The sequence below is a fragment of the Rana temporaria genome, chromosome 5, assembly GCF_905171775.1.
Source record: "Rana temporaria chromosome 5, aRanTem1.1, whole genome shotgun sequence".
Classification (NCBI taxonomy): domain Eukaryota; kingdom Metazoa; phylum Chordata; class Amphibia; order Anura; family Ranidae; genus Rana; species Rana temporaria.
The window spans coordinates 297,423,834-297,447,049 of record NC_053493.1 but is presented as its reverse complement, the minus strand read 5'-3'; the positions used below and the strand labels follow the sequence as shown (position 1 = coordinate 297,447,049).

The 23,216-nt window shown below is 46.9% G+C and overlaps 1 protein-coding gene across 1 annotated transcript in view; it reads left to right on the top strand.

Annotated features, from left to right (window-relative positions):
* Window positions 1-23,216, top strand: part of SMCHD1 (structural maintenance of chromosomes flexible hinge domain containing 1) — a 504,574-nt gene that overhangs the window by 415,851 nt on the left and 65,507 nt on the right. The window contains exons 44-45 of the mRNA XM_040354031.1: window positions 8,801-8,871; window positions 16,411-16,582. Coding sequence (XP_040209965.1) covers window positions 8,801-8,871; window positions 16,411-16,582 — 243 coding nt within the window. The remainder of the gene's footprint in view (window positions 1-8,800; window positions 8,872-16,410; window positions 16,583-23,216) is intronic.

Below are 23,216 nucleotides of genomic sequence, written 5' to 3'. Positions count from 1 at the left end.
CAACAGCAGATCAGAAGGACAGGCTGTTAGAGGCAAGAGGCAGTGGTTTCGCAAGCCAGCAAAACCAGCCCCCAAGTCTACCTCATGAAGGGGCGCCCCCACCCACGAAGGTGGGGGGAAGGCTGCGACTCTTTTCGGAGATTTGGGAAGCCAGCATTCCCGACGAGTGGGTACGGTCTTCCGGGGCCACAGGCTACAAGCTAGAGTTCCTAAGGTTTCCTCCTCCTCATTTCCAGGAGTCGAGGATTCCAAACGATCTGGAGAAAGGAGCCGCATTAAGATCGGCTCTAGATCATCTACTTTCCCAGGGAGTAATAGTAGAGGTACCAGTCCTGGAACAGGGGCTGGGTTTCTACTCCAACCTAATGGAGGCTACGGCCCCCCGGGTGTTCACGAAGGTTCTAGCTCCAATCCTAGCCAAGCTAAGGATCCAAGGGGTCACGATCCTAGCATACCTGGACGACCTCCTAGTCATAGACCACTCGTCTCCCGGCTTGGAGCGAGCAGTGGCCCTCACGGTCCAATACCTCGAGAGGTTCGGCTGGGTCCTAAATCGAGAAAAGTCAGCATTCCAGCCCACAAGGCAGTTGGAATATCTCGGCATGAGATTAGACACAGAACAACAAAGGGTGTTCCTACCTCTGAGGAAGGTCAAAGCCATCAAGGAATTAATCCTACTGGTTCTAAGCAAGAAGGAACCGACTATTCGCCTATGTATGAGACTACTAGGCAAGATGGGGGCTACATTCGAGGCGGTGCCATACGCCCAGAGCCACACTCGCATCCTGCAGGCAGCCATCCTGTCAGCATGGAGCAGAAGGCCACAGGCCTTGGATATCCCGTTGCCACTCTCATCAAGAGTCCGGCAAAGTCTGTGTTGGTGGTTAGACCCTCAGAATCTACTGAAGGGAAAGTCTTTCAACCCAGTGGCTTGGAAGATAGTGACCACAGACGCCAGCCTGACGGGCTGGGGAGCGATTGTGGATGGTTCCACTCGCCAAGGTATTTGGGCAAGGCCAGAGAAGCTTTTACCCATCAACATCTTGGAGCTCAGAGCGGTTCGACTAGCCCTCAGGGCTTGGACGTCGAAATTGCAGGGGTTCCCGGTGAGAGTTCAATCAGACAATGCCACGGCAGTGGCATACATAAATCACCAAGGGGGAACCAGGAGTCAGGCCGCTCAGAGAGAAGTGAGCTTGATTCTCCTAGGGGCAGAGGCTCATGTGCCCTGCATATCGGCAATATTCATTCCCGGAGTGGACAACTTTCAGGCGGACTTCTTAAGCCGCCAGACTCTATTGCCGGGGGAATGGTCTCTGCATCCACAAACCTTTCAAGCACTCTGCCAAAAAGGGGGAGTGCCGGACGTGGATATCATGGCATCGAGACTCAACAAGAAGCTAGACAGGTTCATGTCCCGCTCAAGGGATCTGATGGCCTGCGGAACCGATGCTCTGGTTTGCCCTTGGCATCAGTTCAAACTTCTTTATGCGTTTCCCCCGCTCCAGTTACTACCCCGCCTGCTGCGCAGGATCCGGGTGGAGCACATACCAGTCATCCTGGTAGCTCCAGCATGGCCCAGAAGGGCATGGTACTCACTAATCTTAAGGATGGTAGTGGGAGACCCTTGGACTCTTCCTCTACGGCCAGACCTGCTATCGCAAGGTCCGATCCTCCACCCTGCCTTACGGCATCTAAATTTGACGGCCTGGAAGCTGAATCCCTGATTCTCAGGGGTAGAGGTCTGTCTCAGAAAGTAATCTCTACCCTAATCAGAGCCAGGAAACCGGTCTCTAGGGTGATTTATTACAGGGTCTGGAAGGCCTATGTAGGCTGGTGTGAGTCCAAGCGATGGCTTTCTCGCAAATTCACCATTGATAGAGTTTTAAGTTTTCTCCAGCTAGGAGTGGATAAAGGATTGGCATTAAGCACAATCAAAGGACAGATTTCTGCTCTGTCAGTGTGGTTTCAGCGGCCGCTGGCCACCCACTCGCTGGTTAAGACCTTCCTTCAAGGGGTCTTACGTATTAAACCTCCAGTTAAATCCCCGCTTTGCCCGTGGGATTTAAACCTTGTTCTGTCAAGTTTACAGAAACAACCGTTTGAGCCGTTGGCTGAAATTCCTTTGGTTTTACTGACAAGGAAGTTAGTATTTTTGGTCGCCATAGTTTCCGCAAGAAGAGTATCGGAACTGGCGGCCTTATCCTGTAAGGAACCATATCTTATTTTTCACAAGGACAGGGTCGTTCTCCGCCCTCATCCTTCCTTCCTACCGAAGGTTATATCCAGTTTTCATTTGAACCAGGATTTGGTATTACCATCCTTCTTCCCTAAACCTACTTCCAGAAAGGAAGGGTTGCTGCATACCTTGGATATCGTCAGGGCCATGAAGGCCTATCTTAAAGCTACAAAGAAGATCCGGAAAACAGATGTGCTGTTCATATTACCGGATGGGCCCAAGAAGGGGCAGGCAGCTGCAAAGTCCACCATTTCTAGGTGGATTAAGCAATTAATCACTCAGGCCTACGGCTTGAAAGGGTTGCCTCCTCCAGTATCATTAAAGGCTCATTCTACTAGGGCCATGGGCGCCTCCTGGGCAGCACATCACCAGATCTCTATGGCTCAAGTTTGCAAGGCGGCAACCTGGTCTTCTGTCCACACGTTTACAAAATTCTACCAGTTGGACGTAAGAAGGAATACTGATACAGCCTTTGGGCAGGCAGTGCTGCAGGCTGCAGTTTGAGACCCTCGGATTCCGGGGGCTCCTCTTTTTTGAGTTAAATTTAAAATTTAAGATTATTTTTCTCAACTAAGTTGGATTTATTATGATTTGAGTATTTCTCTAAATTAAATCCTTTTGTCTTGGAGATGTTCTCCCTCCCCTCATTGTGAGCATAGCTTTGGGACATCCCACATAGTAATGAATATGCTGCTCTGTGTCCCGTGATGTACGATAAAGAAAAAGGGATTTTTAATACAGCTTACCTGTAAAATCCTTTTCTTGGAGTACATCACGGGACACAGAGCTCCCACCCCTCTTTTTGGGGACCATTTTGGGAGGCATACTGCTTGCTACAAAACTGAGGTACTCCTCCTATGGGAGGGGGTTATATAGGGAGGGGCATTTCCTGTTTGAGATTGCCAGTGTCAACACCTGAAGGTACTCCATATAACCCACATAGTAATGAATATGCTGCTCTGTGTCCCGTGATGTACTCCAAGAAAAGGATTTTACAGGTAAGCTGTATTAAAAATCCCTTTTTTTCAAATTTTCCCTTACAGCTTTCAGAGTTTGTAAAAGACCCCACAAACCATATATTATCTAAAACCACATGACCAGCAGAATAAAAATAAGGCACTACTGATTTTTAGGGGACAACGATATTTGCGCAAATGTTTATCAAAACAATATTTTCGCAAAAAATGCACTAAAATCACTATTAGCAAATAAAAACACAGCACATTTTTCAAAATTTCTACTAAATATAAAAGCTAACCTGTATGGTTATTAAAACACAACAAGTTGCACTAAAATCAACCTATTAAAAATCAATCACACCTCTGACTACAAAGCTTGTGCTTATGCTAAATAACCCTTTCACGCCGACGGAACGCATATATGCGTCCTCGGCTTTCAGGGGTTATACCGGGATGATGCCTGCAGCCGCAGGCATCATCCCGGTACCGTTGTTCAGAGCGGGCGATCGGCTTTCCAAACATAACAACCGATGCGGCTAAAAGCCGCTCGGTTGTTATGCCGGAGGAGCGGGAGGGGACACCCCCCCCCCTCCCGCCGCCTCTCGCCTCTCTGACCGGGCCTCCCGTCCCACCGGGAGACCCGATCCACGATCCGGCGCCTCCAGCGTCTCGGCGCGCTCTGAAACAAAGCCGTAAACGGCTTTGATTCAGTGTCCGCATTGAAACCACGGAAGCGGCGTCATGACGTCACTTCCGGGTTTCTCAGATGCCAATGGCGCCGGATTTAAAAAAGTACACAGTATTCAGAATTGCCGTTTTCGGCGATCTGAATACTTTGAAGTGCAAAGGAGGGCTCGGAGGTCTTTTAGACCCCCGATCCCTCCATAAAGAGTACCTGTCACGACCTATTGCTGTCACAAGGGATGTTTACATTCCTTGTGACAGCAATAAAAGTGATCAAAATGTAAAAAAAAAAAATTTAATATTAGAAAAAATAAATAAATAAATAAGAAAACAAAAAAAAATTTTTTTAAAGCGCCCCCCTCCCCGCGAGCTTGCGCAGCAAAGAAAGCGCATACGGAAGTCGCGCCCGCATATGAAAACGGTGTTCAAATAACACATGTGAGGTATCGTAAGAGCGAGAGCAATAATTATAGCACTAGGCCTACTCTGTAACTCTAACCTGGCAACCGTAAAAAAAGTTTAAAGCGTCGCCTATGGAGATTTTTAGTTAACGTAGTTTGTCGCCATTCCACGAGTGCGTGCAATTATAAAGCGTGTCATGCTTGGTATCTATTTACTCGGCATAACATCATCTTTCACATTATGCAAAAAAATTGGGCTAATTTTACTTTTTCATTTTTTTAAAATTCATGAAAGTAAATTTTTCCCAAAAAGTTGTGTTTAAAACACCGCCGCACAAATACCGTATGACATAAAATATTGCAACAATCGCCATTTTATTCTCTAGATTCTCTGCTAAAAATATATATATAATGTTTGGGGGTTCTAAGTAATTTTCGAGCCAAAAATATGGATTTTAACTTGTAAACACCAAATGTCATACATAGGCATAGGCATGAAAGGGATAAACAACCAAAGGTGTATAATAGATTTTTGAAAAAAGAAGGGAAATGAAAATGTATTTTCTTAAACTCTTCCCGCCCACGTGATAGCCGAAAGACGGCCTAAATTGCCGGGAGGGTGTCAATGTACATCCTCCCGTGCAAGAGCTACCTGCGGGGCTCGCTCTGTGATCAGCAATTCAATGAGACCTGGCTGATCACAGATTGGCGTAAAGGGCTGATCCCCGACACCTTACCACGTGATCAGCTGTCAGCCAATGATAAACGGCACATCGGTCCTGCACACTCCACACCCACTGCTGCTATGCGGTGCCACCTATCAATGCCCACCAGTGCTGCCAATCAGTGTCACCTATCTGTGCCACCTATCAGTGTTACCCAGCAGTGCCACCTCATCAGTGTCCGCAAATGCTGCCTCATCAGTGTCCATCAGGACAGCCTATTGGTGCCCATCAGTGCAGCCTCATCAATGAAGGAGAAAAAAGTTTTATTTATTTTTTCAAAATGTTCTGCCTTTTGTTTGCTTAGCAATAAATAAAAACCCCAGTGGCGATTAACCACTTAAAGTGGTTTGTAAACCTACAAAAAAACAACACCTGCAAGACAAAGGCATAATGAGCTAGTATGCTATGCTCATTATGAAATACTCACCTTAGATTGCTTCAAAATTATGCCCGCTCGTTGAATGGTGACAAACTTTCACCCATATAAATCTCCATATGCAACGTTTAAAGAATTCTACAGTTTGCATGTTTAGAGTTACAGAGGCAGTCTAGTGCTAGGATTGTTGCTCTCACTCTAATGCATGCGGTGATACCTCACATGTGTGATTTGAACGGCGTTCACATATGTGGGCGGGACTTGCGTGTGGGATGGGGCGCCTAAAATTTTTCATTTTATTTTTACACTTTCTCTTTATAAATATTTATTTATTTTTTGATCGCTTTTATTCCTATTACAAGGAATGTAAACATCCCTTGTAATAGGAATGGTGCGTGACAGGTCCCCTTTATAGAGAGATGTGGGGTCTAAGACCCCACATCTCTCCTCCAGGCTGGAAATATTGAGATAAAAAAATGACCGATCTCTTTCTTTCCAGCTTTGTTTACTTTCGCCGGACGTGACGTCATAACAATGCACTCGAGCCTCCGACGGTCATAGAAATGGTTACTGGAAATCTGGTTACCGGAAATCTCTATGATCGTCTGGCATCGGTGGATTTTTTCTCTGGGTCACCGATGGCCCGGGCGAGCCCAGAGAAGAATCGAAGGGAGGGGGGATATCCCCTCCACCCACCTGAGAGACAGATCAAGCGGCTGAACTGCTGCTATGATTGTTCTTACTGTGCATAGAATCGCCGGCTCTAATAGATGATGACTGAATGATGCCTGCAGCTACAGGCATCATTCCGATGTCCCCACTGAAATTCAGACGTCCTATGACACGATTGGGCTGGAAGTGGTTAAGAGACTTTTTCTTGGACTACACATTTTTGTATACAGTTTTTGGCACAGTTCTTTAAAGCAGATTGGATACTATAGATTTATGCACTGAATATTTGTCACTGATTAGAAGTATAAGTCCAGCCATACACGGAGCAAATTTCTTTCCTGCAACCACAAGTAGACAAGACAGACAGTATTGATGTGGGAATCCGTCCTGCCTGGCCATTGAAGCCAGTGATTATTGCTAGCGGCTGCTATAACCGCTAGTAATAATCACAGGTAAAACCTGGTATGCTGGTTGTACCCAAGTTGATCAATCGATCAACTTGGTATATTCAGCCTGCCCATTGGAACCCTGTATGGCCTGTCTAAGATTATGAAATTGTTGATTATTGTTTATTATGTTTGTATAATGGTACATTATAGAGCTGTAATAAACTTTTAATTATTTAATATATTTGTAATTTCTACACAGCTGAGTGGGATTGAGTTTTTTTTTTTATAGCATACAATATTTACTCACTTTATAGTTTGTACATGCTCTTTTTCGGCAGTTCTATCTTAAAAAATTGTAGCAGTATTTTGATGTTTGTATTATGAGATGATGGACCAGGATACCTGCTGTTAGAATTGAGGTCATTCCTAATGGGCCTGTTAAGCTTACTGAACAGTTAATTCACCAAGTGACAACTACATAGAACTGATATTGCACAGTAATTTTCAATGATCTTAATTCATATGATTATTGCTTTTAATGATTGTGCTTTGATGTATTTCTCCACATAGAATAAATGTTTTGGTTCAGTCACATTGTGTTTTTAGACCATTGCATGTTAAACTGTACACACAGAATGATGTCATGTTCATATCTTGAAATGTGCACAAACATTCCTAATTTCAAATAAACCTTTGGGTAATACTTGGGCACTGATCATTGCTTTGTATATACTACTGTTTATGCAAATTAGGAAATGGCCTGTAGCTCCCCCTAGTTTGACAATTTAAAGGGGGTTGTAAAGGAAAAAATATTTTTTCCTTAAATAGCTTCCTTTACCTTAGTGCAGTCCTCCTTCACTTACCTCATCCTTCGATTTTGCTTTTAAATGTCCTTATTTCTTCTGAGAAATACTCACTTCCTGTTCTTCTGTCTGTAACTCACCACCGTAATGCGAGGCTTTCCTCCTGGTGTGAAGAAAGCCTCTTGAGGGGGGAGGGGGCGAGCAGGAGTGCCAGGATGCCCACTAACACACAGCTCCTTTCTCTATCTGCAAAGTAGAGAGTGTCCTGACTTGCCTGCTCGCCCCCACCCCCCTCAAGAGGCTTTCTCCACACCAGGGAGAAAGCCTTGCATTACAGACAGAAGAACAGGAAGTGAGCATTTCTCAGAAGAAATAAGGACATTTAAAAGCAAAATCGAAGGATGAGGTAAGTGAAGGAGGACTGCACTAAGGTAAAGAAAGCTATTTAGGGGGAAAAAAATATCCTTTACAACCCCTTTAACCACTTGCTTACTGGGCACAAACACCCCCTTAATGCCCAGGTGAAATTTCAGCTTACGGCACTGCGTCGTTTTAACTGACAATTGCGCGGTCGTGCGACGTGGCTCCCAAACAAAATTGACGTCCTTTTTTTCCCACAAATAGAGCTTTCTTTTGGTGGTATTTGATCACCTCTGTGGTTTTAATTTTTTGTGCTATAAACAAACAAAGAGCGACAATTTTTGAAAAAAAAAATATTTTTTACTTGTTGCTATAATAAATAGCCCAAATTTTTTTTCTCAGTCTAGGCCGATACGTATTCTTCTACATATTTTTTTAAAAAAAAATCGCAATAAGCAAAATTGCGCAAAAGTTATAGCGCCTACAAAATAGGGGACAGAGTTAATATTTTTTATTATTTTTTTTTTATTAGTAATGGCGGCGATCGGCGAACTGTGACATTATGGCGGACACATCGGACACTTTTGACACCATTCACATTTATACTGCGATCAGTGCTATAAATATGCACTAATTACTGTATAAATGTGACTGGCATTGAAGGGGTTAACACTAGGGAGTGAGGGAGGGGTTAAATGTGTACCCTACATAGTGTTTCTAACTGTGGGGGAAGGGGAGTGACTGGGGGAGGTGACCGATCTGTGTCCCTATGTACAAGGGACACAGATCGGTCTCCTCTCTCCCTAACAGGACGTGGATCTGTGTGTTTACATACACAGATCCACGTCCTTGTCTCTGTAACCGCCGATCGCGGGTGCCTGGCGGACATCGCGGCCGCCAGGCACGCGCATCGGCATCTCAGTGATGTGGCCGGCGGCGCTCGCGCGCCCCCCAGTGGCCCGGAGGAGCGGAGGCCGTATAAAGACGGCCTCCCGGAGATTTAGAACCACACTGCGGCCGTATATAGTCGTACGGCCGTCAGCAAGTGGTTAAGCAAAAGCATTAAATAGCACACCATAGCACAATAAAATTTATTTCACCTGGCTTTAGGGATAACAGCGCTTTTAAATGGATTGGGACTACCGGTACTTACAATGCTTACCTAAAAGTAGAATTATTTTTTTCTTTCTAGTTTTTGGAATGCTGTTAGGAGATACAATACTTTTGGATAATCTAGAAGCTGCTAATGAATACAGAAAACGGGTAAGTGTCTTCATCTTTAGCCGATATAAATTGAGAATGTTCCCATTTTAGAGAATGAATTGGTAATAAAATATGCCAAGACACTTATAACAAGATGAGAATGGTATCCACATGTTTGGGTTTGGTCAGACTTAAAGGGTATGTATAATTTAAAATTAGCACTCATGCCAATTCACCCCCTACCTACTGTGCAGAAGTCATCTCAAACCAATTGAAATAAGTTACAAATAACACCAATTATGTGCTAGACCAGGGGTCTGCAACCTTTAAGGCATAAAGAGCCACTTGGACCCGTTTCCGAAGGAAAGAAAAAACTGGGAGCCGCCTAACCATTGCGACATTTAAAACAAATATAACACTGCATATATTGTTTCTTACCTTAATGCTATATACAGGATCGTGCAGTCAGATTCCACCTCCATATCCCCAGCAAATGCAATACTGTACAATATCAGATAAGATTCCCCCTCCACATGCCCAGGCTGGCCCCAGCCCTAGACTAGACCGCTCTCCCCCCCCCCCCCCCAGTCCCAGACACTTCCAATCCACACATGATGATTGTGGCCACACGACCCCCCCTGCCCCCCCGCACGCCGCGCGGTAGATGTAATTGTGGTAACGCCGCCCAAGTAATGGGAACGTCGTTACCGCAAGGGTAAGAGTAATCAGGTAGATTACTCGTTACCCTCAAAAGGTGCCCCAGAGCCGCGGCAAAGGTTCAAAAGAGCCGCGGGTTGCAGACACCTGTGCTAGACAGAGCTTGCAATACAAAACAATTAGAGAATACAATTAATGCTACCACAAAAAGTATGGATAAATAATATTAAGTGCTCTGTCCATTATAATATAATTTCTGTGTTTGATTTGAGAAGTCAGCCATGCTTTGTGGTCATTCAAAGATCATATCATACTACTGGATAAATGCCTGGGGTGAATGTCCTCTCCTCCATTGCCAAATAAATCAATATTCCAATAGCTCAAATTACCAGGACCAAAAATTATGAAAGAGAGAAGAGGAAACTTCTTGCGTGTAAAACCGCTAGTTTATTGGTAAAACAATCGCATGCAAAGGTCGTTGCCAAAAAAACGACAAAATTATGTGTACCTAATCTGTCCAGTCTCTTAGGAAGCCGCCTAACGATTTGTGTGTGTTCCACCTGGACTATAAATAACACATCGAGAGTTCTTCTTAACGCATTTGATCATCACGTGATGTCCTCAGAAGACCTTCTCTCTAATGATGATGGATGGTGGAGGCATGCCGTTGCCTACAGCAGCTGGTTCCATCTGGGAAAGCCCCCTGTCACGGTCGCTACCGTGCCAAACAGACAGCGAGGCGTGGTTACGCCCCAAGCGGCTCTGGGTGGAATTGAACACAGGACCTCTCCGCTGCTGCTCCAGGTCTTTGCCTCTGAGCCACTCCTCAGTTGGTATTCTGCTTGCTGTCCATCGAAGCCTGGTTCTGAACTATGTGCTGCTTGCCTGTCTTTGGATCTCCCTGCAATCTGCACCTGTCTATCCTGGTCCAGCTGAGGCAGGTTACCCAATCAACCAGGGTATAAAGCACTTCCTCACTCTGAGGGATTTGTCAGTTCATTGTTCTGTGATTGTCCGGTCTGTGCCAAAGGTTCCTGTGTTTGTTTCAGCTACAAGACTGACCCCCCGGCTTCTGACCCTGGCAACGTTTATCGTTTACTCTGAATTCTGGAATCCTGGACCCCGGCTATACTTTGACTATCCTTAGCAAATCCCTATCTAGCCCCCGTGCACAGACTCACAGCCCAGGTAGTGTCTTACCTTATTACTGTGGGCTGTGTGTACCTGCAAGGGTGAGCTTACAACTCTGCAAAATGGACTCCACTCAAGGGTAAGCCCTTACATAATGAACTGACCCACAACATGGAGTCCGCAGAGTTGTACAAAATGCTCACCTCCCTGGATCTGCAAGTCTCCAGCCTGGGCCATACCTTTCTGGAAATACAGCAAGAAATTCAATTACTTAAAGGGACAGCACGCCCAGCCCCGGAACCAGCATGTCCTGAGCCGTTTGTTGTTATGCCAGAGAAATTTGATGGTAGCCGTGCATCCTTCTTGTGTTTTAAGATGGATTGTGAGCTGTTGTTTACTCTTAAACCTAATACCTATGCCACGGACTATGTTAAGGTTCGCGCTTCCATCAACCTGTTCACAGGGCAAATCAAATCATGGGCTCATCAGTTGTTGCAGGAAGAGAGTCCAGTCTTGGACACCTGGGAAACTTTCATGTTTGCTCTGGACTCTAACATTTCTGTTTCCAAGAGAACCAGTGTTCCCAAGTCCGCTCTCGGTTCACGTGGCCTACGGGTATCCAGGGACAGGAATCCCCAGTACAGATATGACATCAAGCCAGCCCAGTATGTGCCAAGCTATGAAGCTCTGTATGTGCCCAGCCATGAAGTTCCAACACCACAAAGCCTTGACGCTCCTGTAGATGCACACACGCCTACCTTGGAGGATGAGGAACCCATGCAGATCGGGGCCATCCGGTCCAGCCTATCTAAGGTAGAAAGAGAGCTGAGGAGAGGCTATGGACTTTGTTTTTACTGTGGTGTAAGAGGGCACCTTATATCTCTGCCCAACTCGGCCAAGGGTTCTTCAGTTGGGTACTATTGGGACCCTTCCTGCTACCCCAGAATCTTTGCCTGCTATGCAGCTTGATGTTCCAGTGTCCCCAGTTCCTGTGTCTCCAGTGTCCCCAGTTCCTGTGTCTCCAGTGTCCCCAGTTCCTGTGTCTCCAGTGTCCCCAGTTCCTGCGTCTCCAGTTGAAGTTCCGGTGTCCCCAAGTGAAGTTCTTCCCCCTGACTGCACATATGCCTTGAATGGTACCATGGTCCGTAAACAGGATCTAGTAGTGTTTGAACGAGCTTTACAAGCAGTGAGTGCACCCTCTACCAGAACTTCAAAAGCAACGAAGTCCAAAAAGAAAAAGTCTTCGGACTCTGTCGTTGGTGCTTTGTTTCCCCATGGTTTGGATGAGAACTGTGTGTATGGCATGGATGCCTATGGCAACATATCTCTCCTGTCGGACGATGTGTTTGGCTACTCTAGTGAAGAGGGTGGTTTGGACGTTACAGACTGTGTCTATGAGGAAGCTCCTTCCAACGCCCGGAGGGCGTTTTTAAGGGGGGGACTGTCACGGTCGCTACCGTGCCAAACAGACAGCGAGGCGTGGTTACGCCCCAAGCGGCTCTGAGTGGAATTGAACCCAGGACCTCTCCGCTGCTGCTCCAGGTCTTTGCCTCTGAGCCACTCCTCAGTTGGTATTCTGCTTGCTGTCCATCGAAGCCTGGTTCTGAACTATGTGCTGATTGCCTGTCTTTGGATCTCCCTGCAATCTGCACCTGTCTATCCTGGTCCAGCTGAGGCAGGTTACCCAATCAACCAGGGTATAAAGCACTGCCTCACTCTGAGGGATTTGTCAGTTCATTGTTCTGTGATTGTCCTGTCTGTGCCAAAGGTTCCTGTGTTTGTTTCAGCTACAAGACTGACCCCCGGCTTCTGACCCTGGCAACGTTTATCATTTACTCTGAATTCTGGAATCCTGGACCCCGGCTATACTTTGACTATCCTTGGCAAATCCCTATCTAGCCCCCGTGCACAGACTCACAGCCCAGGTAGTGTCTTACCTTATTACTGTGGGCTGTGTGTACCTGCAAGGGTGAGCTTACAACTCTGCAAAATGGACTCCACTCAAGGTAAGCCCTTACACCCCCGAGCTTCCGCTGAGAGGATTCAATCTCCCACATCTAGAGGGAGTATGTCACCGGGAAGGAAGAGCTGGCAAGGAAATGTGGCCAAGTGTCCTGAGCCCTGCATTGGATGTGGCCAAGCTTGTATTAAAGGGCTTGTATGCTTCGCCCTCCAGTTTGAAACAAAGTGGGGGGTATGCGACAGTGCAAAGCCCTGCCACTGTGTTAGAAGGACTGAAAACACAGGGTTCTAACAAATTCAGAGTGAGGGGCTCCAGTGGTTTAGTTCAGAACGAAGAAACCTAAGCTTTTGATTCTCGCCAGGTTTTGTAATTCTCAGCTCATTGTCTGGAGGCTTCAAAGAGGTTTGGGTGGGAAGAAGCCTCCACCCATGTCCACAGCTTATCGAAGATCAGCAGGCTGAGTGCTCATCAGAAGTCTGTGAGATTGTCAGGGAGTATCAGGTTTGTTTCAACACTAGGCATGTCTCTGCACTTCCCAGCCTGACAGCTACAATTGCTGCAGGAGCAGAGTGTGAACACGGCTGTGCTTTGGACTGAGAGACACTGCATTCAACTAGGCTAAGGGCCAGGATGCTGTATTCTGCTTTTGTTTACTGTATTAAGTTCGAACCACTGCTAAGAACTTTCCTTTCAATAAAAGTAGGCCAACTCCCCCTCCTTCATATCACAAAATGTATTTCTCTTCCGTTCATGGACGGACACAGCAGCAATTGACCTTAGGGTATTATCCTTCCTTTTAGGAGATTGACTTGGCAGAAAACAGCACGTTAGGTGTTAAAAACACTTCTCACAGTACCTCCCAGGGGGGCGGGTCCCCCGGGTACATTCCTCTCTCTGCCTCATGCAGCCCCAGTTTTTTTCTGCCTAGTGAAAGGAGATGACATGGCTTTTCTGGGCCCATGTGCTCTGGAGATTTTTTTGCGATTTTCTCGCTTTTATTTTATTTTTTTCCTGCATTTTTGGATCCTGGGATCTACAATCAACTGCCGACTGGGTGACAGGCTGGATCCTCGATTCTTGTAGTCCCCCCATGTTCGGCCATCAAGCGTGTGCCGGCCTTTAGCTATGCGCTGGGCCGTCCACGACATGCCCCGTTGCTCCAGGGGGGGCTGGTGAGCTATACGCTCCAGGGCACACATATGACCGGTCTCTATGTCCGTGTCACAGTGTGCCGGGCCGACAGCCATGCCGTAACTGCGCAGACGTTGGCTCTGTCTGGGATGCCTCCAGCTGGTGGTCGCAGGACGGGTAAGTAGCATCCCCTTGCTTTGGCATGGTGGTTCGGCTGGTGCATTCCTGGGGAGGTCGATCAGGGGTCCGCCCTACTTTCCTCTCTCCCTTCCTCTCCCTCCTTCCCCGCATTCTGGGTGGTCGGCCGTGAGGTCTCCACCTGGGGAGCTCCGTCCTGTGACTGGGGGGCTGCGGCTGCTGTCGGGGGTGCTGTGTGTTTTTTATTTTAATTGTTGCCGTGTGTGCGGGGGGGACCTGCAGGGGTCCTGTATTGTTTGCTGTTTTTACTGGGTTTCTTTCACTGTGTGTGTTTTTAAATGTGTTCGGCCGCCATTTTGCCGGTGATGGCCGCCTTTATTGACGATTAGCGGCCATTTTCTTGTAGCCCGCATGCTGTTTTTTGCATGTCGGCGGCCATTTTGGAGGGGGTTTTTGCCTCTAGTGAACAAAATAATGGCACGAACGGCTCCAGCACACTTCCTGAGGGACGGCGCAGCACGGACAGCGTTCTAGCTCACACAGCAGCACTACAGCCTGGTCAGGTGGTGATCCCCTGTTCTCTGTTGCAGCCGGGAGGGTGGCCTGTGGGTCCTGCCTTGCAGTACAAGGGTGGCATTGGAGTGGGTCAGCATGGTGTCCCAACCGGAGGCTTCTCCCCCAGACATGCCGGAGTTAACCCTTAGTGCCCCTGTTCCTGCGGCCTCCATGGATGCTATGATGGCAGTCTTTGAGGCGTTTGTTGCCAGGATCGAAGCGGCGAGTGGCCAGAAGGGGGGTAAAAAGCGCCCCCTCCCCCCGCCTTCTTCTGGGGGTGTCTGACGCAGAATCGGGCCCTGCTACGGCGTCCGGCCCTGGTTCCGTTATGTCAGAGGATGCAGGCCTAGTCCACACGGACAGTGAGGATGACTCTGCTTCAGGGTCAGCGCATGATAAAGCGCTTGTTGGAGCTCTTATCACTGCGGTGCGGGATACTCAAAAACTTGAGGATTCGGCGGAGGCATCAGAGATGCCGGTCCCTTTTGGGTTCCGCAAGCCGGCCCGCACCGCAAAAGTGTTTCCTTGTGTTCCATATCTGGACAAAATATTGTACGAGGAATGGGATCGGCCGCAGAAAGTTTTTTCTGTTCCTAAATGCTTTGTGGTCCGTTATCCGTTTGAGGAGGATTTCCTAAAAAAGTGGACCTCTCCTCCGTCAGTGGGCCCCCCTGTGTCCAGACTGAACAAGGCGACCACGTTGCCTGTGCAAGGGGCTTCCGCTTTTAAGGACCCTGCAGATAGGAGAGCTGAGGCTGTGGCCCGCTCCATGTTCACAGTGGTGGGGTCGGCGGTGAGACCGGTCTTGGCTGGGGCTCTAGTGTCACAGACACTGACCGAAAGGGCAAAGTTGTTGCTGCAGGAGCTGGAGGCGCATGATGCCTCTGAGGTCTGTGTGGAACTGGCCGACCAGTTGGTGCAGGGCCTAAAATTTGTCTGAGTCGGCCCTGGATACGCTTCCCCTGCTTTCCAGGGCCTCCACCTACGCGGTGGTGCTACGCCGCCTTGTGTGGCTGAAGTGTTGGTCTGCGGACCAGTCTTCAAAAAAGGCCTTGGTGGACTTACCCTTTTAAGGGTGACCGGCTTTTTGGGGCGTCTCTGGATGACATCATAAAAGATGCCACGGGAGGTAAGAGTACTCTGCTCCCACAATCGGGAAAAGGTAAGGAGCCTCGCCGTAAGCAGGGGCCCTCCTTTGCCGCCCCCAATGGTTTTTTTTTGTCTGCCCGGTGCGGCAGGAAAACGCTTCCAGGGGGCTAAGGCGCCCGCTGAAGGGCAGAAGCGCCCCTGGTTCCGCAACCCCAACAAGCCTGCGGATAAGCCTGCTTCCGCATTAAGGTCTGCCCCCGCACGTAGTCGCTTGAGAAGTTACACTAATTATGTTAAGAAAAGCATTTTCTAACCTTGTACACAGTCCACATGAGTCGTCACTTCTGTGGGATGTCAGATGTAGATCTGTTGGCATCTTGATTCATCAATAAGATGGACAGGTTTGTTTGCAGGTTGAGGGATCCAAAGGCCTTTCCAGTGGTAATCTCAGGGGGTCAGTTGCAGCTTATAAATGCCTTCCCTCCACTTCAAAAATCTTCTTTGGCTGTTTCACAGGAGCAAGATGGAGGGCATATACCAGTGATCTTGGTGGCACTAAATTAACCCACAAGAACATTGTACATGGATAGATTGTTTTTTTAAATCAATGTCATGAGAGATCAGGATCCTAAAGCTTAACGCCAGAAGTCCTTCCTTCTGTCCTGGTGTTTTCCATTGATTGCTTGCTACAAAAATTGAGAATTGCCAGGGGTGGGAGAGGTTCTATCAGCTGTCCTATCTGTTTTGTTTGCCTAAATACATTTTACAGGTAAGTAAAAAATCTGTTTATTGCTACCATAGAATAGGATTTTTTGTTTTGTTTTGCTTAGCTATGACCTGATTTTTTAAAAGTTAAAGTATACAGCATATTTTAGATAAAGTGTCTGTTATTGGTTACTTTTGACATGTGTTGTTTTTTTTTTCCCTCTGTGTAGCTGGTGTCCTTTTCATACTGTCCAACACTATTGACAAGAGAAGGAGATCGAATACGTAGCAATGGAAAGTTTGGGGGCTTACAGAATAAGGCCCCTTCACTAGACAAACTCAGAGGAACCGTTTTTGGAGCACCATTACCTAAAGAATATGACATACTTTCTTTGGAAATTGGTGTGTATAAACTTTTTAGCTTCTTTTAATGGCTCATGCATGTATGTTAACTAATTTAAAAAACATTTCCTTTTTAACAAGTAGATGTCATATGATGACTCTGTACGGCATGTGATGACACTGTACAGCATGTGATGCCATACAATCGTCCCCCGAATGGTATTCTGCTCAGATTTTCTGATGTGGGAGCTGCAGCAAGCATAGTAGGCAGCTATATACAGTGTACACACACATGCAGGCTATTTATATATCCAGTAGGCATATCAAGACTTTGTCTTTGCAAACAATGTAGGCTGTATCTCTATGTACACTGTGTATATTCCAGGCTGTTTGTAAGGTAATTGTGTAATAAGTGTGTGTATTTGGGAAGGAGGAGCTCTGAGTGCCTGTGTGTGTATGTGAAGTGAGAGGAGCAGAGCAACAGGAGGGCGAATGCTACTAAAATCACAAGACTGTGAAACATGTTCTGTGAAAGTCTGATCAGCAGTAGATTAGAGGCACACCGTACTATTTGGTCAAAGCAGCTTCTTTTCTTTATCGTACATCACGGGACACAGAGTCTTAATCATTACTATGTGGGTTATATTCCACCATCAGGTTTTTTCACCAGTGTCGGTCACGAGTTAACATGTGCTCTGAGGAGCTCCACTGGAGGGATCCATGCTGGATGTAAAAAGCCTCCATAAAATCCGGATCCGTCCAAGGTGCTTCATAGCCAAAGTGGACGGTACCCGGGCCTCGGTACGAAGAACGAGGTTTTGCCTATAATGCTTCTCTCTGAGAGCTGGACCCTGGGTTCCAGTACATTGGTCGATGCCAAAGACCAAATATTTTTTCTGTTACCAGGGTGCTATATAGGTCCAGGGGATAGGTGACCTGCTATGGACCCCAGTCCCTGAAGGTCTGAGACGAAGCCCACGTTGAGGGGTGAAGGCTGGGCCTCTTGCTTTGCAATACCCTGCAGCGTGAAAAGGTAAGCGGAGGTACCTACGGGACTTGGTCCGACAGTGGGTTCTCCATTGGGGATTATGGGTCTCACCTATTTTATGCTTCTACGCATGTGCAACTTAACCACAAAGTCTTCTGAGACAGGATGGCTCTGGCACCATATACCTCCCCTAGTGGGTCCTAGTCCTCCGCTGAAGGGGCTATTGGGTCTTGCCTATTATGCATGTGTGCCTTGGCAAAGAAACCACTATGTCTGTTGAGACAGGATAGCTGTAATACCCATAGATCTCCCCTTCAGGAGGTTGGTACCCCTACATGAGTATGTCTTATCTGTTTTCCACCACTAAGGGCCCTAAAAGGACATGCTGGGTGTTTCGCTTACCATGCTTTCCAGGAACGGAAGCTCAAGGTTAGCTGATCTAGGGTGCGGCTTACTGCCTCCGCTTCAGGCTTCCGACACGATGGGGGGGGGTCCCTCGTAGTCTCTACGGCGCTCCTTGGGGGATCTCCCTCTCCCCCCGCCTCCACCATTCCCCTACGCGCGCGAGAGGGGCGCGCTTTGTAGGCAGGGGGTGATGTGGTTGCCGCTCGCGCACGTGCACCGGCTCATGGTGCAGACGCAGGGCCTTCGAACGGCCCAGACGTCAGAGCTCTGAAAAAGCCAGGGGGACACAGTAGCTTGGGCACGTAAGCACCTCATGGAAATTGGATACAGATTCATCTAAGACACCTACTCGGCATCTAGCTGTGTTAGCAGGCATTAAGGGGTTAAGTTCCTCTGCTTTTTGCTTAGGACTTTTTTGTCTCCCCGTAAAAGGAGGGTTCAGGGGTAGGAAGGGGTATCACCACCTAAATCTGGTGGCCCTTTTTATTATGCTTGCATGATACTATCCTCCCATGTAGAGACTTAAGATAGCTCACATAATGAGCTATCAGCCCTGTGAGGCGTGAGCCTCCCCCAACATTGCAGCACTCTGCATATGTTTTGTTGCATTGCATGTATGGGTCTATAAGAGGTTAACTGCTATATTCACAGCATCCTCACAAGCAGAAAACAGGGTGTGTCCCCTACCCTGCTCTTAATACTCAAACCAGGGATTGAAAGACCTAAGGATGAAGGTTCACTGTCAGAGAACAGATAACAGGTGTTAATGAGGAGAAAACTATCAGAAGCCCCACAAGCTCGAGTTACAGCTGCAGTCTTTTCAAAGATCCAAGCTGCATATAACTTCCCTCAGCCTAGGCGGCCAGAGCCTCTCTCTATAAAGTCCTCATCCTGGGGTTGGCTTCAGGCTAACCGAATGCACAACGGGGGGGATGCACAGTTGCTGCTGTGCACATGGCTAACGTTGCAGGTTTGCGTTGACGCACATCTGCAGAGCATAACTGCCTCTTTACAGTCCACATGTTTGCATGAAGTACATGAGTTTGGAATGTTCAAAATGCATGTGGGGGTAAAAACAGGTAACAAAGCATGTTTTATTGTTGATCACATAAAGAGACATGTTATTTTGTTCGTATGATTTTATATGGTCACATAAGGGTGTTTAATCACAGCAAAGTGCCTAAAATCGCATAAAAATGCTTAAGTGCATAAAGATGCGGGATCACACATGGTTACCTGATAACCCAGATCCTTGATTACCCAATGTTATTTAGGTCACACAGAGAAGCTCGTTTCCACAGGAACACCTAAAATCGCATAGAAATGCTTAAGGATGCAACATCACACATGGTTATCTGATAACCCGAGTCCTTGATTACCCAAGGGTATTTGGTCACACAGAGAGGCTTGTTTCCACAGGAATGCCTAGAATCGCATAAATATGCTGGAGTGCATAGAAATGCGGGATCACACAGGGTTACCTGATAACCCGAATCCTTGATTACCCAAGGATATTTGGTCACACAGAGAGGCTTGTTTCCACAGGAAGGCCTGAAATCGCATAAAGATGCTGGAGTGCATAAAGATGCGAGATCACACATGGTTATCTGATCACCCGAGTCCTGGATTACTCAGACATATTTGGTCACACAGAGAAATGCCAAAAATCGCATTAAAAGGCTTAATTCAATAAAATTGCTGGATCGCACAGTGGTGCTCAATCATACAAGAATCCTTGGTCCCACAAGGGTACTTGTCCGCGCAAGAGTGCTTAAGATGCATAGATGTTGGATCGCATGAAAATTTGCTGAATCGCATAAGAATGCATGTTTGCCTAGATTTTGACTTATGAGGCATTATAATTAGGTTTCCTTAATTATACAGGATTCCTTGGCCTTACATAGGATTACGTGTCTGCAGGGGTACGTGTTGCGCTTTGCTGCATAACACGTTTATAGCGCATACTTGCTTGCAGGATGCTTGTTCATAGCTCACATGCTATATGTATGCGTGTATACAGTACGCCCCCTTTTTCATGTGTTTGCGGAAAACATATTTGTATGAACTCACGCTTCCGTGAACACACGCTTCCATAGAGGCAAATGGCTTTAAATCTTGCCACATGCACATAGGGGGAGCTATTTGCATGTGTGTTTATTTACAAGGCTGCTAGGGCCCGCCTCTAGCAGGGCTAAAGGCCCAGGGTATAGCAGTAATGGCATTCCGAGGCAAACCCATGCTGACAGATCAGTCGGTAGCATGGCTGGGCCTAGGAGAGTCCAGCATGATTAATTATCTGGAACTCCTGGGTTAGGATCCCAGTCTAGAGGGAATATGCCGGCTTTTTCAAACACAGTTCCCTATGCTCAGTTTTATTCAAGGCTGATATAAACATTACTCTGTCGGCCTGGAACAAGTGGATCCTAACCTAGCATTATCTTAGGAGTCTGGTCCCAGGGATATGCTGGAATTTCAGTTTATGGTTTTTAACTGAATGATTGGCAGAAGGGAATATCCTTATACCCGTTACCTGGGAGCCTTATCTGCTAGCTTTCTAGAGCTATGGATGGAGCATCCGGCTTAAGGGCCTGAACGTTTAGGTTACAGGGTCGCTCTGTCTGAATACAATCTGACTATGCCTCTCTAGTGGTTTATTTTGTTTACCAGAGAGGAGCTTGTGCCTTGCCTATTGTCAATTGTCATTTCATGGAATGCTAGATTGGCAGGCGATTCGCTGGAGCCATCAACAATCGGGTCCGGGAGATTGGCCTCTACACCCGACTTTTTTCTGACCAAATGTCACAGAAACGGTACCCTGCACATAAAGGGTGTTGATGTCCAGGTTCAACAAGAGATTGAACAACTTTGTGTCAAGGACAAGGGATCCACCCACATGCGGGACAGATTTGTTAGTGACCCTGGGGGAACAGTTGTCACTGGTTTATGTGTTTTCTCCCCCCAGGGCCGCAACCTTCGTGGCTTCCATGCTACATCAGAGGAGAACGGAAGCTGGCTTAATTGCTCCAGCATAGCCCATATGACCTTACTGTGCAGGGACAGCAGAACTGATAGTAGAGGACCCAGGGTCCCTTACAGCTTGTCCAGGCCTGCTTTGCAGGGTTACATCCTGTCTTGCATACATGGGTATTAATGGTCTGGCTGTTATAGCCTGCATTCTTGAGGATCAGGGCGTTCAGAATCAACGGCAGTTACCTTGATTCATACAGGACAGCTGGCCTCCAGGACCAGATATCCTAGGATATGGAAGGCCCATGTTCCTGGTGTGAAACCAAGGGGTGGCATCCTTGGGAGTAGGTCATAGGTAAAATTCTTGCCCTTCTACATTGGAAAGGAGATGGAGCTAGCCTTAAGTTCCATCAAGGATCCAATCTTGGCACACTCTTGATCTGGGCCGTTATACAAGGGGTGACGGGTATAAGTCCGCCAGTTAAGGCGCCCTTGTGCTCGGAGGATTGGATCCAGTGTGCTGGCTTACAGAGTCAGCACCTTGGGCTGATGCACCATATATATTTCCCTTCATCTTTCTAAAGAGGAAATTGGTGTTCCGCAAGAGTATTGGCAACTTTATATGATGTTAAATCCTCACCCAACCTTATTGGCTAGAAGGATCTAGTGTTCATTTGAATTAAGATATTCTTGCCTTCCTTTTCCTTTTTTTCAGGACTTTGATCCGCGGAAGGAGAGGTTATTGCTTTCTCTCAATAAAGATGAGAGCAGTTAAAGATCTATCTGAAGGCTTCAGATATAGAAACCTAACGTTTTGTTTTGCTGCCTGAAGACCCTAGATGTGGGCGGGCAGTGTTCGGATCAGCTATTAAAATGGCTACACGCTCTCTTGTTATAGTAAGAGAGGTCAAGACCTATCTGAAGCGGCTGCTCGGATACGGAAGACTGATGTTGTTGCGCTACCAGGAGGCCCCAGCAAAGGGCAGGCAGCGTCTGAATCAACTATTGTCAAATGTTGATTCATCAGGTTATTATTCAGGCTTGTGGTTTATAGATAGGGCTTCCCCCTGTTTCTTTTTGGGGTGTACCCTACCATAGTAAGCACTTCATGCGGGGTGCATTACCAAGCCTTTATGACTCAGATTTGCCAGGCCGCAACTTGGTCGTTTGTGCTTACGTTCACTAAATCTTATCAAGTGAACATAAGACGGCAGGAGGATGCAGCCTTTTTTGTTGGCACAATATGCGGCAGACAGCATTAGAGGTCCTCGTGTCTGATGGCAGTCTGCGTTGTTGGTGTCTCCCTCCCCTCAGTAAGCATTGCTTTAGGACATCCCACATAGTAATGATTAAGACTCTGTGTCCCGTGATGTACGATAAAGAAAATAGGATTTTTATAACAGCTTACCTGTAAAATCCTTTTCTTCGAGTACATCACGGGACACAGAGTTCCCGCCCCTCTTGTTTGGGGATATTGGGACACTTATTGCTTGGGACAAAAACTGAGGTGCTCCCAGTATGGGAGGGGTTATATAGGGAGGAGAACTTCCTGTTCTAATTGATTACACCAGTGTCCAGCACCTGATGTTGGAATATAACCCACATAGTAATGATTAAGACTCTGTGTCCCGTGATGTACTCCAAGAAAAGGATTTTATGGGTAAGTTGTTATAAAAATCCTATTTTTTCCTGTATGAGGTCTCATCACTATAGAAATAGAGCCATGTTACCAACGTGCTCGTTCACAGCACAACCATGTCTCTCAGGGGAAGGGGAACAGAGGCAGGAGGTGTGTTGATGTGTTGCTGAAGTTGTATACAACCCCTGAGAACTTCTCAAACAGCAAATTGATTGTTTTTGGCAGCTGGAGGAAAGTTGTAGGAAAAAAAGATTGGCTGATTTGTGATGAATGTAATAGGTGCTATTTATTTAACCCATCCCATACTTCTCCTTTGACCCCTGCAACTGTCATTTTTGCTGGATAGGTTGGTCTATACAGTGGAACCTCAGATTGCAAGTAACGTGGTTAACGAGTGTTTCACAATACGAGCAATTTTTATTTATTTTTTAATCCTAACTCGGTTTGCGAGTGTTGTCTCGCAAAAACGAGCAGGATTCAAGCCTCTGGTGTGTGCAGTACCGCATTTGGTCAGAGGTGCGGGAGCGCCGGTGACACTCGGAGCCCTTCGAAAATACTGGGAAAATACGCCTTTCCGAGGGTCTCCAAGTGCAGCCCAACGGTCTACCAGTATTTCCGAGTTTCTCCGGTGTCCCCCCCACCTTTGGCCACATGCGGTATTGCATGCCATTTAAGTCAATGTGGAACAAATTATC